Source organism: Triticum aestivum, chromosome 3A, assembly GCF_018294505.1.
Source record: "Triticum aestivum cultivar Chinese Spring chromosome 3A, IWGSC CS RefSeq v2.1, whole genome shotgun sequence".
Taxonomy (NCBI): Eukaryota; Viridiplantae; Streptophyta; class Magnoliopsida; order Poales; family Poaceae; genus Triticum; species Triticum aestivum.
In genome coordinates, this window is record NC_057800.1 from 588,059,576 (window position 1) to 588,075,133 (window position 15,558).

The following is a 15,558-nucleotide window of genomic DNA, read 5'->3' on the forward strand; positions in this document are numbered from 1 at the left end:
TGCCACAAGGGTGATGGAACATCGGTTCGGCCACCCATTCATCGCTTTGTTCTGTTTCACGCTAGCCTCCATTATGATAGTCGTGGCTCAACTCAGTCCACATCGTGGTCCTTGCCACCGACAGCCACAAAATCAGCATTGTGGAGCTCATCGACGAGCTCCAAGCCACATCGTTGATTGCCATGCTCCTCATGCCCATCGTCGCCACCATCACCGACCAAACCTTCATCGCGTGAGTTCCTCCTCCCGTGCTACTTTGTGTTCATGCTCCACACCAAATCACTGCTACAGACACCCTCTATGGTTTTGTGCTATGAGGAAAAAATCTCACAAACATCGAGGCTATGGAGATGGGCATCAACGGAGTTATGTGCCCCTGGGGTGCCTCAGACAACAACCAAAGTCATCAAGCTCATCAGTGGTTCCCATTTGGTCTGTCTACAGTAAAGGAGGAGGAGAATAGAAGAAGTAGGAGAGAGAGAGAGATGAGATCGAGAATGGTGAATGGTCATGATCGGGATTGTCCATTTCTCGATGCATCTAACAAGTCTTAGGACCATAATCAGTTTGAGCAGGCTATTAATTTCAGGGATTGGGGTTTAGGCTTCTCTTCCCAAACAATTCATAGGCTTTATTTTATTTTTCTCTTTCTACATCACCAAAACTGGAAATGTCCATGGAGAACAATCACTCCTACAAACTACACATGCTTTATGGGCTAGCCACATACATGTACAACAAGTACACTTTGTGATACTGAAAATCCCAAACCTACGGATGTAATTTTTAATGTAGCAACTTTATATCTCTGTCCGGGATTAAAGGGTTGACAGGCTACCTCAAATCATCTATATTTCTTGGGACATTGCTTTTGCATTTTCCTCATACTCTTTGCTAGTCCCATGAGATGATTGGACATGCATACACATGTAGGATCAGGAAAGAAATATGTTTGTTGCATGCATGATATTGATTAAGGTATGCAAAATGGGAGAAAGAACACATGCAAAGCTTGAGGGGATACCGAAGGCCCGTGCTATTAAGACGGCTGAGTGCCTTGGTCCCCGAGAATCCTTTATCCGACCCAGTGAATCTGGACTACCAAAATAGGCTTTAGCCCCATATATATATAAAGCAACAACCAAGCATTACAATGGGGAAAAACATCAAGGATAGAAGATGCTAAAGAAACAACTAACAAGCTCCAAATGTACCAAGAACAAGCTTCAACATACAAGCTCGTAGCGAACTGCACATCATGCCATCGATGTGACTAAGACAAGTGACCAGGAAGACCACGCTCCACCAATTCCCATGAGGCCACTGCTCCTACCATTCGTTTCTATCCCTGAAGAAGGCCCCTGCCTTGTCGTCCTGGATCGAAGGACACCATGCCGTCGGTAGGTAGAACTGCTCAACTTTGAGCTTGCATGAACATGACCAGTAGGTTGCTGGGGAGGGCGATAGGCACGACGACCTCACATTGCGAAGAAAATCCCATACATCGTCACCGCCTCCGGCAAAGACCACAATGCCTACCGCAAGCTCCTCAGCAGGAACACTTGCTAAAGATCCACCGGCAATGCACTGCCCACATCGAAGCCTCGACCACCACCCCATAGTCCCAAGGGGGTGCCTTCAGGAAGAAACACGACATTGGAGCGTTGGAGCCATGCAATCTAAGAGATTTTTGGCTTTCATCCGGGACACGGAGGTGAAGGGTAGAGAATGGATCTCGATGCCACCTACAAGAAGAAGACTGACACTCAAAGCATCGCCGACATCATGACTGCCATTGCCAGTTCCGGTCAACCGGATCTAGAGCCCCCCCCCTCCCCCAGCCCAAACAACCTAACCAGCCTCCAGATCCGGCTATCCGAAGGCCGCCGGCATCTTGCATCGGTGGGGTAGGACGATGAACAAGGGAAGGGACCACCATCTTCAAATTGATGCCAAGGGACAACGAGGTGGCCCAAAACCGAGATCCACGCCTGTCGCAGCTTCCTACCCGCGCGGCCAAGAGCGATGCTCAACAACATCCACGCCAGCCATCCGTCGCCAGGATGGGGGCGCACTCCTTACTGCCGCTGCCATCTCAGATCCGAGCGCTCCATGGGTAGACCACCACCACACATCCCAACACGCACCTGTCGGCGCATCATGCCGGCGGAAACCCCCACACCACCGTCTGGGAGGAGGAATACGGCCTCGCCACCGCTAGTGTCGCAGAGGTTTCACGCGGCGACACCTGCCGACGGTGATGAGAAGAGGGGGGCATTGCTCTCGGTGCTAGGGTTTGGCCCCGGGTCTCCGCGGAGCGACACGAATGTCTCTCTCCATAAATCTGGACTGATGTAGCAGCAAGGAGACTTTACTTTGGAGCATCAAGTAGTAGGTGCATGCTTGATGGCCCGATCCTTAATGAGAACCACACAATTCGCGGTAGAATTAGAATTGAGGATGACCGGTCAAAACCGGAGATCCGCGCAAACTCCAAAGTGCCCGGGCAACCGATCGGCAGCCTTCCAACGTTGAGTGACCCGGACTCCCTCTTTTGACCTTTTCCTCGCACTTTCTGCGAGTTGCGCCTCGGCCTCGTGCCCCCGGTGCAACATCCCCAAAGTTCCCCGGAGCAAAACTCGCAAGGCGCACACGGCCGGGTGGCCAATCTAGCTAGCAGGGAGCGTGTGATCACCGCGCGCGAGGGCTCCCCCGTGCCGTGCCGTGCCATGCGCCAAGATGGCCTCCACCGTAGCGCCCTTGAACGCCGACGTCGACCTGCCGACGAACGTGACGGCGCAGACCCACAATGCGACGGCGTCCAAGATCACCAACATGGTGGTGTGCTACTCGCCCATGATGATCACCACCAACGGCATCTGGCAGGGCGTCAACCCGCTCGAGTTCTCCCTCCCGCTCTTCATCCTCCAGGTCGCCGTCATCGTCATCACCACCCGCGTCCTCGTGCTCCTCCTCAAGCCCTTCCGCCAGCCCCGCGTCATCGCTGAGATCCTCGCCGGCGTCGTGCTCGGGCCGTCCCTCATGGGCCAGATGGACGGCTGGGGCAACATGGTGTTCCCGCAGCGCAGCCTGCTCACGCTCGAGACGGTGGCGCACCTCGGCCTGCTCTACTTCCTCTTCCTCGTCGGGCTGGAGATGGACCTCGACGTCATCAAGCGGTCCGGCAAGAAGGCGCTGTTCGTGGCCTTGGCCGGGATGGCGCTGCCCTTCTGCATCGGCACCGCCACGTCCTTCATATTCCGGCACCAGGTGTCCCGGAACGTGCACCAGACCTCCTTCCTGCTCTTCCTCGGCGTCGCGCTCTCCGTCACGGCGTTCCCCGTGCTCGCCCGCATCCTCGCCGAGACCAAGCTGCTCAACACGGAGCTCGGCCGCATCGCCATGTCGGCCGCCATCGTCAACGACATGTGCGCGTGGATCCTGCTCGCGCTCGCCATCGCCATCACGGAGGTGGACAGCACGGCGCTGTCGTCCCTGTGGGTGCTCCTCTCCGGGGTGGTCTTCGTGCTCATATGCTTCTACGTCGTGCGCCCAGCGATGTGGTGGCTCATTCACCGCATCCCCGAGGGCGAGAGCATCAGCGACATGGACGTGTCGCTCATCCTTGCCGGCGTCCTGCTTGCCGGTGTCTGCACCGAGGCCATCGGCATCCACTCCGTCTTCGGCGCCTTCATCTACGGCCTGGTCATCCCGAGCGGGCCGCTCGGCGTCACGCTCATCGAGAAGCTGGAGGACTTCGTCACCGGGCTCCTCCTCCCGCTCTTCTTCGCCATCAGCGGCCTGCGCACCAACATCACCAAGGCGCGCGACCCTGTGACCGTTGGCCTGCTCGTGCTCGTGTTCGTCATGGCCAGCTTCGCCAAGATCATGGGCACCATCATCATCGCGGCGCTCTACACCATGCCGTTCCGTGAGGGCATCGCCCTCGGATTCCTCATGAACACCAGGGGGCTCGTGGAAATGATCATTCTCAACATTGGGAGAGACAAGCAGGTAGGCACACGGTCACACCGTCACACGCACAGCAAATTTCCCCCAATATCTATGTCAGCCATTGATCAGGTTAAGCATGCATAGGTGTTGGATGACGAGTCGTTTGCGGTGATGGTGATGGTGTCGGTGGGGATGACGGCGCTGGTGACGCCGATCGTGACGAGCTTGCACAAGCCGCCGCGGCGGCTCGTCGGGTACAAGCGGAGAAACCTACAGCGCATCAGGCACGACAGCGAGCTCCGGATGCTGGCCTGCGTGCACACCACCCGCAACGTGCCGTCCATGCTGTCGCTGCTGGAGCTTTCGAACCCGAGCAAGCGCTCCCCCATCTTCATCTACGCGCTCCACCTCGTCGAGCTCACCGGCCGAGCCTCCAACATGCTCGCCGCCGCCGCCGCCTCCGCCTCCGCCTCGACAAATAGCCGGTCAGGCTCCTCTGCCTTGCCGGCTACGACGGAGCACATCTTCAACGCATTCGAGAACTACGAGATGCACACTGGTCAGTAGTCAGTACATACATTTCGTAAGGCTGCATGTCTACGTACGCTGACACGGAGCATGCACGGTGCTTTGTGCGACGCAGGTGGTGTCTCCATCCAGACGCTGGCGGCCGTGTCGCCGTACCAAACGATGCACGACGACGTGTCTGTGCTCGCGGAGGACAAGCACGTCTCGCTCATCGTCGTCCCTTTCCACAAGCAGCAGACGGTGGACGGCGGCATGGAGCCCATCAACACGTCCATCCGCGGGTTCAACGAGAGCCTCCTGTCCGCGTCCCCGTGCTCGGTCGCCATTCTCGTGGACCGCGGCCTCAGCGCCGCCGCGGCGCGCATGGCCGACGAGCACCGCCTGGTGCTCTTCTTCTTCGGCGGGCCGGACGACCGCGAGGCGCTCGCCTACGCGTGGAGGATGGTGGAGAACCCCAGCGTCAGCCTCGCCATCGTAAGGTTCCTCCCGCCGGACTACCGGGAGAGATCCTTCTCCAGCCCCACCTACCGGTCGGCCGCCACGGCGGACTCGCGCGCGATCAACATCGGCACGGAGGGCAAGACCGAGCTGGAGATGGACGAGGAGTACCTGGGCGAGTTCCGCGATCGCAACCACGGCAACGGCGCCATCACGTACGCGGACAAGACGGTGGCCAACAGCGAGGAGACGGTGGCGGCCATCCGGAGCATGGACAGCAGCACGCACGAGATGTACATCGTGGGCCGGCGCCCCAGCGAGGCCGGGTCGCCGATGACGTCGGCGCTGGAGGACTGGATGGAGTCCCCGGAGCTGGGGCCCATCGGCGACATGCTCGTGTCGTCGGACTTCTCCATGGGGGTGTCGGTGCTGGTGGTGCAGCAGTACGTGGTGGCCGGGGCGCCCGTGGCCGCCGCGGCGCCGGCCGCCAGCGTCGACCCGGTACGCCAGTACCTGAGCAACGCTAACGTGCATCCGGCCACGGGGCTCGCGGGGTACCAGACGATCCCGGCGTCGTCGGCGGCCAATAGCTGGTCTAGTGGCGCCGTAGGCTTCTGAGGCGCTTAGGGTCTTCGATGTTGGAATTTCTGTACTGTGTAGGATTAGTTGTATCGTGACTTGGCAATGCATGGAACGTGCGTGAAGGCTGAGACTATTGTCTTCTGATCGAAGCCTGCTAGCCAGTCGGTTTCCAAGTGATCACTCTAGCTAGACAAATTAGTCAGATTAGATTAGTACTGTTGTATCAGATTCATTGGAGTTAATTGCAGGAAAGTCTCTTTTTTTTTTTCAAAATTCACCGCGTGTTGCGTAACTCATTTGCAGAAAACACTGATCGAGGGATGGCGTTTTAAGCGTGTTTATAACGAGCTTTGCTAGAGCTACAGACAAGACTTACCGACTAAGTGCTACAGGCTGATGTACCATACACTAATTGGAAACAGTGGACCCATAATTGAAAATCAGGGAGGAAGTGATTGGCGAGGTGTAGAATTTTCCGTTTATAACAGATGGGACCAAGTTGTCATAGTTGACTTCGTAAAAGAAAATTGCTACATGTACGCGATGAATAGTCTACTCTCTCTTTTCAAATCTTTTTTAACTTAGACACCTCTCAATAAAAAAACGCAATCAAATCTCTTTTTGACTTAGACACCCCTCAATCAAAAATAAAAAACGCAATCAACCACCACGCCCCCCCCCCCCGGTGTGTACACTCCAGCGCGTCCATGGGCTCTCATCGCCGGCGAGGGGCGGCGCCGTCGGGCTGGAGGCCGCCGACCAGCCACACGTGTCGCGCGCTCCCCCCTCGTACAACGACTGCTGCATCAAGTAGCTCGGCCGGTGAGCAATGCTACCCCATACTACCGAAGTGCATGCTCCATCTCGACGACCTCGGCCGATGGAGTGGCCGGCGAGCAGTGCCATATCGGCCTTGAAGGCATGGCAACATCCTGGCCCTGCCACCAGCCGTGGATGTCATATGGGGTGGAGTTAGCCCAGTGGCCGCCCCGAGCCATCTTGGTACACTGTAGCATATTTGTACAGTAAGCTGCTACATTATACATTGCGTTTGGGCATCATCCCCAGGCCTAAGCCTTGGGGGCCTGGATCCGCCCCTGGATGTCGTGGTCGTGCCGTGCGCCGACGAGTTCTGTGCTCCCCTTCTCGGTCGTTTCCCTCCTCTTCATATCATGGGGTGGCTGCAACCGACCGATAATGGCAAGATCCGGTTGCCCTCCTCCACCGGCGAGATCTAGCTGCCCTCCTCCAGTGTCTTGGTGCGTAGATGAGGAGGACGCCAGGAAACGAAGAAGACGTAGTACACTAATTCAACGCGCGCACGTGGCAATTTTTTTGCCAAGTCAGCTCTTACAATCAGGCCCCGGCCCACCTGTCGGGAAAATGCTAAAATGGACCAAATCCCTCGACCAATGTTTTTTGCAAATGAATTACACAAATATGCTGTTAATTTTGCAAAACATAGGGAGCAAGTAGTTTTGTCCAATCCTAACCACAAATGTAGTAGTCTCCAGCAATTAACTCGATTAATTGAGTTAGTGCTCACACGACCTTGTTGCCGGGTTTTTAGCTGCCTATGTTGTTCTTTCTGTCATGGAACTAGAGGTCAACATTATTTTTTTGGTCGATCAAATAAGTACTTGCCAATATTTAGGTGATCATTCTTTGAACCAGATAAATCAGTCAGATTTATCAGTACTTCCCAACCCAAAAATGTAGCTTAGTGATAATGCAAGCGGGTAATCCATGTTTGAGCCCATGTGCATATGCTCCTGATGAACGGTAAATTGAAGGGAAATGACAAAAGAAAATTAATTTTCCATTTACATCCAAGATGCTCGAGTTTTCTAGGAGTGTGAAAATTTTCATGCTCAAATGACATTTCGAAGAGCTCATGCCAAAAAATAATAAATCAAATCTAAACGGTGTAGCTTTTCTCAGGATCATTCACCCCCTCTAGAAGATTCTCAATGTTGCATCTTAGCGATGGATCCTTTGACCAATCCCGACCCACACGTCCACCTGCTAGATTTCTATGTTCGCGGATGATGTTGGCATTTTCCCTAACCAGGACAAAGGCGAGCTACGTGTGATCTCCGCCATTCTCCCAACCTAAGGTGAGGCTAGCGGGCTCGTCGCCAACCTCCCAAAGTCTGAATTGTTCCTGATTCCCTGGGAGGGTTTTGACCTTCAGGACATCTTGTCTGCCTTCCCAGCTCATATTTCCTCCTTACTCGAAAAATACTTGGGTCTACCCCTGCATTCTACCATCTCTGAAAAATTAGCCTCCAACCATTCATTAACACACTCGGTTCTAGATTGTCTCGCTGGAAAGGAAAGAATCTCACGAAGCCTAAACATGTCACCTTAGCCGATGAGTGATATTTTTACACTCATTCACCCTTAGTTTAAACCGAGATATTCACTCTGATATTGCTACTAATGACTAATGAATGCAAAGGATTTCACAAATCCTATCTTTGATGTGTTTCCACAGGAAATTGACTTAAAAGGGAAGAAATCACGTGTGAACATGGAAAGGAATGGAAATGAAGAAAAAAGGAATTAGCATGAGGCGTTCTAGAGGAAACAACGCGGAAGACAACATTCCATATGACCGCGCGTGATCGTATGAATGGTCGTATGGCGTGGATCCCGAGGCAGATCATCCACATGAATAACTCTTATAAAGGGGACCCCATCAAATTGTCAACAAGAGAGCATCGAATGAAGCCAGAACAAAACCATCTTCATCATCTCTCGTCAACCCTAGCCGCCATTTCATCTCCCTAGCTGCCATCACCACCATAGTTCAACTCCTTCTAATTCATACTTGTAATCGTGCATAGCACAAGGCAGCCATTGTAAGACATATCTGCAACCAATCAATCTTCTTCAATGTTTTCTTCTTGCGATCTGATCTCCATGTGTGAGTGATACGTCTCCAAGTATCTATAATTTATGAAGTATGCATGCCATGTTTACAACTATGGTTTTGGTATGATTTGCATGGAACTAACCTGAACTGACACTATTTTCAGCAGAACTACTGTGGTGTTGTTTTTTGTGCAGAAATAAAAGTTCTGCAAATGCAACGAAACTTTTTGATGATTTTTTTGGAACAAAAGAGGCACTAGAAGCTTCATGGGAGGACCGGAAGGTGAAGGAGGTGAGCACAAGACACATGGGCACGCTCAGGTGGGTTGTGCCCACCTCAAGGCCTATCTTCATGTGATTCCAACGCTGAAAAATCCTATAAATAGAGAAACCATCAGAAATAACTCTAGATCAGAAGTTTCACCGCCGCAAGCCTCTGTAGACACAAAAGGCCAACCGAGACCCTATTTCAGCACCCTACCAGAGGGGGAAATCATCACCAGTGGCCATCTTCATCATCCCGGCGGCCACCATGATGAGGAGGGAATAGTCCACCCACGGGGCTGGGGGTTTGTACCAATAGCTATGTGTTTAATCTCTCTCTCTTTCTCTCTCTCTCTCTCTCGCATGTTCTTGAGATGTCACGATCTTGATATATCACGGGCTTTGTTAATATAGTTGGATCATATGGTGTTTTTACCTCTCTATCTGTTGTGAATTGAGTTTCCCTTTGAGTATTCGTTTTATCATATTGAATACTTTTATGTATTTGAGAGCACTTGATGTATGTCTTGCTATGAATACCCGTGGTGACAATGGGGTATCATATTGATTCACTTGATATGTGTTTCAGCGCTCAACTTGCGGATTCCTGAGGTGACATTGGGGTAATCTATGCATAGGGGTTGATGCATGTTCTCGTCTTTATTTCTCCGGTAGAAGTCTTGGGGCACTCTTTGAGGTTCTTTGTGTGGATTGAGTATTATTTATCTGAAATTGTTTGATGCATATTGTACAATCAACTCACGGATACTCGTGGTGACATTGGAGTATCTAGGTGACATTAGAGTTGGTTGATGTGTATCATATGGTGTTATTTCAGTACAAACTCTTGGATAGATCGATTGGTGTTATTTTAGTATGAACTCTTGGAAATATTGATTGGAAAGAATAAATTTGAGGTGGTTTCGTACCCTACAAAAAAATTCTTCTTATGTTCTCCGCTAGATAGGAACTTTGGAGTGATTCTTCATCACACGTTGAGGGATGGTTATATGATCCAATTATATTAGCATTGTTGAGAGATTGCACTAGCGAAAGTACGAACCCAAGGCCTCATTTTCAAGCATTACAATACCATTTGTGCTCCGTTTTATCAATTGCTACCTTGCTGTTTTTTATTGTTCCTATTACAAAAATCAATATCTGCTATCATTACTACACTTGTATCACCACCTCTTTGCCGAACTAGTGCACCAATACAAATTATCATTGTATTTGGTGTGTTGGGGACACACGAGACTTTTTATTATTTGGTTGCAGGGTTGTTTGAGAGAGACCATCTTCATCCTACACCTCCAATGGATTGATAAACCTTAGGTCATCCACTTGAGGGAAATTTGTTATTGTCCTACAAAACTCCGCGTTTGGAGGCCCAACACGAGTCTGCAAGAACAAGTTGTGTAGTAGACATCATGCTCTTTTCTGGCGCCGTTGCCGGGGAGGTGAGTGCTTGAAGGTATATCTTTAGATCTTGCAATTGAATCTTTTATTTTCTTGTTTATGACTAGTTTGGTTTATAAAAAACTACAAAAAATGGAATTGAGGTGGTCTCATATTGTTCATCTTTATAATGTCTTTCTTGAATACGATGGATCGGAAAATTGTGCTCAATTGATAGAAGAAGAATTCAATAAATTGTTTGGCACCAAATCTTTGAATGATGAGCATGATTACAATGTTGCTAGTATGAACTATTTGAATATCCATGATGCTAGTGATATGCAAAGCCATAAGCTTGGGGATGCTATGTTTGATGAAGATGATATTTTTGTCCCCCAAGTTTTGATGAGAAAAATTATTATGATGATAGCACGCCTCCTATTTATGATGATTATATTGATGAAAGTGGGTTTAGAAGAGTGTCAACTCTAGGTAGTATTGATCCCACTATTTTGGAGAGTGTTGAATCTTATATTGTTATAATTATGAAAGTGGATTTGGAGAGGTCGTGGCTTTATTTAGTGATGAATCCACTATTTTGGAAGAGGTTTCAATTGACTATGATAAAAAAGTTGCTACCTATGATGATTATGGTGATGACATGTATGCTATATTGAATAATGATAACCATGAAACTTGTCGTCATGATTTTAATTTTTCAATCACATGATAGTTATTTTGTTGAATTTGCTCCACCACTATTGATGAGAAGAAATTTGCTTATGTGGAGAGTAATAAATTTTTTATGCATGAGAATGATGAAAAGAATGCATTATGTGATAGCTATATAGTTGAATTCATTCATGATGCTACTGAAAATTATTATGAGAGAGGGACATATGCTTCTACATATCTTAATAATATCAAGTTTCCTCTCTATGCATGTGTTGAAAGTTTTGAAATATTGCTTGTTTTGCCTTCCTATGCTAGTTGATTCTTGCTCCAAAAAATTATTTGCTCACAAAATACCTATGCATAGGAAGTGGTTTAGGCTTAACCGTTCTTACAATGTGTTTCATGATGCTCTTGTTATGTTTCAATTATTATCTTTTATGTGAGCATCATTGAAATCATCATGCCTAACTAAAAAGGCATTAAAGAAAAGAGCTTGTTGGGAGACAACCCAACACTTTTACCTAATGTTTTTGTGTGTTCACATGATTAAGCTATTGTAGTAATCATGTTTAATAGCTTTTGTTTCAATAAAGTAACAAGTAAATCCTTTGGGATAGTGTGGATGATAGTTGACTTGATTCTGTGCAAAAACAAAAACTTTTGCGCCTAATAACAGAATTGTTAAAATTCATAGGAGCGTGAAAAAATTCTGAATTTTTGACACATGATTGATATAAAAATTTACTACGTTGTCCTAGTTTTTCAAATATTTTGGAGTAACAGAAGTATGTCCATTGTCCAGATCATTACAGACTGTTCTGTTTTTGACAAATTCTATTTTCAATGCATAGTTTGCTTGTTTCCTAGTTTCTATGGCTTATATTGCTCAATATAAATTGTGGAAATGATAAGGTACAGTAGGCATTGTGTGAGAACAATTATGGATCTTGTCTTGACAGTACCAAAGTGAATGATTTGCTCTTTATCATACTAACCGATCTCACGAAGTTCCGTTAAGTTTTGTGTGATTGAAATTTTCAAGTTTTGGGTGAGATATCGATATGAGGCGAATAAGGAGTGACAAGACCCTAAGCTTGGGGAAGCCCAAGGCACCCCAAGGTAATATTCAAGGAAGATCCAAGCAACTAAGCTTGGGGATGCCCCAGAAGCCATCCCCTCTTTCGTCTCCAACATTACCGGTAACCTTACTTGGAGCCATATTTTTATTCGTCACATGATATGTGTTTTTCTTAGAGCATCATTTTATTTTATTTTTATTTGCTTCATGCTATTTAGAATAATGTTTTTCTTCTTTCATTTCAATAAAAGTGGCAAGTATAGCCTTTACCATGCTTATTTTGCAAGTCTATACGTGCTGTTTTGAAAATAGAAAGTTTTCTATCATTGTCTGAATGTCAGAACATAATAAAATCTTGAAATTTTTACACAGTAAGCTATGATAAATTTTCTACATTATGGTAAATTTTCATAATTTTTGGAGTTAAAGAAGTATGAATCTTCTTGCATCCTTTATAGATTGTCCTGTCAGAACGAACGGCAGCTTGCCTGGCAAGGCAAGGCGAGTTAGAACCAGAGTCGGTCACGTTGTATGACCCGACCTGGACTCTTGTAAGCCCAAGGCCTCGACCTGTGTATATAAAGGCGAGTCCCTGCGGTGGGTTAAACTTAAGTTACAATCAATCGATAGCTAGGTTAAGCGATTCCGCTCCCTTGTAATTGATACTCAATCAATACAACACAAAGCATGACGTAGGCTATTACCTCGTTGGTGAGGGGCCGGACCTGGGTAAACTCGTGTATCTCGTCCCACTCAACCCCTTTAAGCTAATCACCGCAGCCATGGCCTCGCACCTAAGTCCTTTCACGAGGGCATCCGCTGTGACAAAACTACGACAGTTGGCGCCCACCATGGGGCCAACGCATGGTGGTTTCGAGTTCTTGAAGGGCTCTTTCCCAGGTATCAAGGGATATACCATTTGCAGGATGACTAAGAGTCGCCACGGAAAGCTCTACATCGACGATGCTGGCTGGGGCCCTGAGGCCGACTCAATAGAGTATGGGTACGGGGTCCCCTTTGGCGGGATTCATGTCTTCATTGGCAAGATTGGCGGATCAGAGCTTGAGCCGGACATCTGCACTGACATCATCGAGTCGGCTCGGTGCATGCAACCCGCCCGGGTTCAACCCGGCTGAAAGAGTGTCTTTGTCGGTTTCGCGCATGGCACGGAGCTCGCAGAAGATTTTGTATCTGGAGGAGAGACTCTCATCTACTCAGGTGAGGAGTCCTCAACTGGAGAGGTGGAATCGATCTATCAGCTTCCAGACGAGGGGCTTGGGGGCTATTCCAATGGTGACAGTATTCCGGAGCCCTATGAGCCTCCATGCCGGCCTGCTTTCTTCCTGGCTAGTACAGGGCCAGCTCTTAATTCATCAACAACTATGACCATGACATCGGGTTCAACTGCTGCTATGGCGACTGGTGCTGGCGGCTCAGATAGGCCACCGGCTCAAGTCTTATCTGATCTCTTGGGCACCCTGACAACTTTGCTAGCGACAGAAGTTACTGTGATGAATCAAGCATAGTGTAATGTAGAGATTGTGAAGATTCAGTAGGAGATCACCAAGGCCCAGGAGGATATCAACACTGAGAATACCAGGATGGCTGTGGAACGGGCTCCGATCGCGGCCGAGTCAGAGCGCGTGAGGACGGAAGCTTGACGTTTAAGTCTGGATCAGAATGCCTCTAACGCAGTTCTTCGTAGGAGGCACCAAACCCGCTTGCCTTTGCATTATGAGCCCATGAATCTATTTAACAGGGAGGAGCGGGTGCTTAACCCTCCCCCCAATCAAACACCGCCTCAACGTTTTATGACGCCACCACCAGGGAACTTTTCTAACCCGGTGGATAACATGTTAGTAGCGGCGACTCGGCTCGCGGCTATTCCAACTGACGATGAGTCACCAGTTGCGGTGGAGACCCGGAACACGATTGAACTTCTTCAGACGGCTGTTGCATAGCAAGCAACTTATACTTATAGCCGTGATTGTGTGCACTCGACTCCCCGCACAAATCGTAGTTAGAGCCGGCGGATTGAGTCGCCTGTAGTTTCCAGCAGCAAACAGCGTCGGAACCCGCTGTTGGTGTCAAAACCGGCAGATCTCGAGTAGGGGGTCCCAAACTATGCGTCGAAGGATCGATGGTAATAGGAGACAGGGGACATGATGTTTGCCCAGGTTCGGGCCCTCTTGATGGAGGTACTACCCTACTTCCTGCTTGATTGGCTTTGATGAGTATAGAGGTTACAAGAGTTGATCTACCTCGAGATCATATGTTGTGGTCTAAACCCTACAGGTATGATGAGTAATGTCATAATAATCTACCGACTAGCCTGGCCTCAGCTTATATAATGTACCAGAGGCCTAGGATAACAAGCGTCCTAGTCGAATACGCCGGTGGAGAGGAGTCCTTGTCTTGATCACCAAGTATTGTGGAATCTTCCTCGTGTATACATCGGCTGTCAGAACTGGCCCATGAGCATACGACCATGGGGCTCCTCGACCCAATCCAACTGATTGGGAGACGACGTGGTGAGTACCCTCTAGTCCAGGACACCGTCAGTAGCCCCCTGAACCGGTCTTCAAGTTGGGGACGCTTCTCGATTCTTCCGAACTGTTCTTCATCTTCAGTCGTCGGTCTTGAAAACTGGTTCAACAAATCTTCCCATCTTCGGTCTTGAGGATCGCCGAAGTAAATCCGAAGAGTTTACATGTCGAGTATCCAAGGAGCCCCTTTAAGTTCTTGGCCTTTATCAATGCCTTGTTATTTTTATGCCACACCTCGGGTTTGAAGTTGTTCTCGGGTGGCAGCGTCCTCTTGCATCCGAGCTCCAACGCCAGACTGCATTCAAGGTATATTTTGCAGCCGAGCACCAACGCCGGACCGCTTTCGAGCTCCAACACCGGAATGTCCAACGCCGGACTATGTCCAAGCTCCAACGCCGGACTGTATCCGAGCTCCAACGCCGGACTATATCCGAGGTGTCATAAATCACCTTGGTTCAAAAAAGTTGAAGGAGTTTAGACGATCTTAATGCCGAAAATGCTCTCTATGGAACCAACCACTAGCGCCCGAGCTTTATGCCGGACTGCTTCCGAGGTGGTGCACCACCCCGACGGCGGGCCGATTTTTTGTCAATATTTTTGATTGGTGCAATTTATTCTCTACCGAGATATATAGCCAATAGCCCTCAAGGTGTGTATCGGTCTAAAACCCGAGATGCACCTGAAGGATGACATAAGACCGCTGATCCCAGTAGCCCCTAGGACTCAGGTTGATTCACAAAATCGGCCTGAGGATCAACTCCTAGCTCAACAGAATACTTCTGGACACAAAAAGTGATGTGCAAATTCCTCTAGACTCAGGTTGGGTGCAGTCAACTAACCTGAGGATCATAATCTCCTCGAAAGCTATATTGCACTTTAAATTTTCTGCATTGGATTGTCAATGAAGTAGCCCCCGAGACACTGGTCGGGTGGCAAACCAGATCAAGGGATCAATACGCCCCTTTCAGTATTAGTGAATGATAAGCCCGAAGCCCAGTAGCCCCGGGGCCTTAATGTGGGCATAGGTGGCCGAATTAAGGATCGATATCTAGAGTAAAACCACAAATTATGTGTAATGATTCTATGTATCCAAGTACTTTACATCATTAATGCTCGGATCCGCATTGTACAAAACTTTGTTGACCGACCATCAGCTTCAACCTCCTCAGCAAGAAGCCGGGGAGTGTTTGTCCTACTTTATAAAGCCGTTATAAGGGC

General features: G+C 48.9%; 1 protein-coding gene across 1 annotated transcript; it reads left to right on the top strand.

The window, feature by feature from the left end:
- The first annotated feature begins 2,517 nt into the window (after positions 1 to 2,517).
- LOC123058712 (cation/H(+) antiporter 15-like) lies at positions 2,518 to 5,744 on the top strand. The gene is made up of 3 exons (XM_044481408.1): positions 2,518 to 4,014; positions 4,099 to 4,513; positions 4,598 to 5,744. Exons 1-3 carry the CDS (start codon positions 2,740 to 2,742, stop codon positions 5,536 to 5,538), a joined length of 2,631 nt encoding a protein of 876 aa, XP_044337343.1. The 5' UTR covers positions 2,518 to 2,739; the 3' UTR covers positions 5,539 to 5,744.
- Positions 5,745 to 15,558: the final 9,814 nt, after the last annotated feature.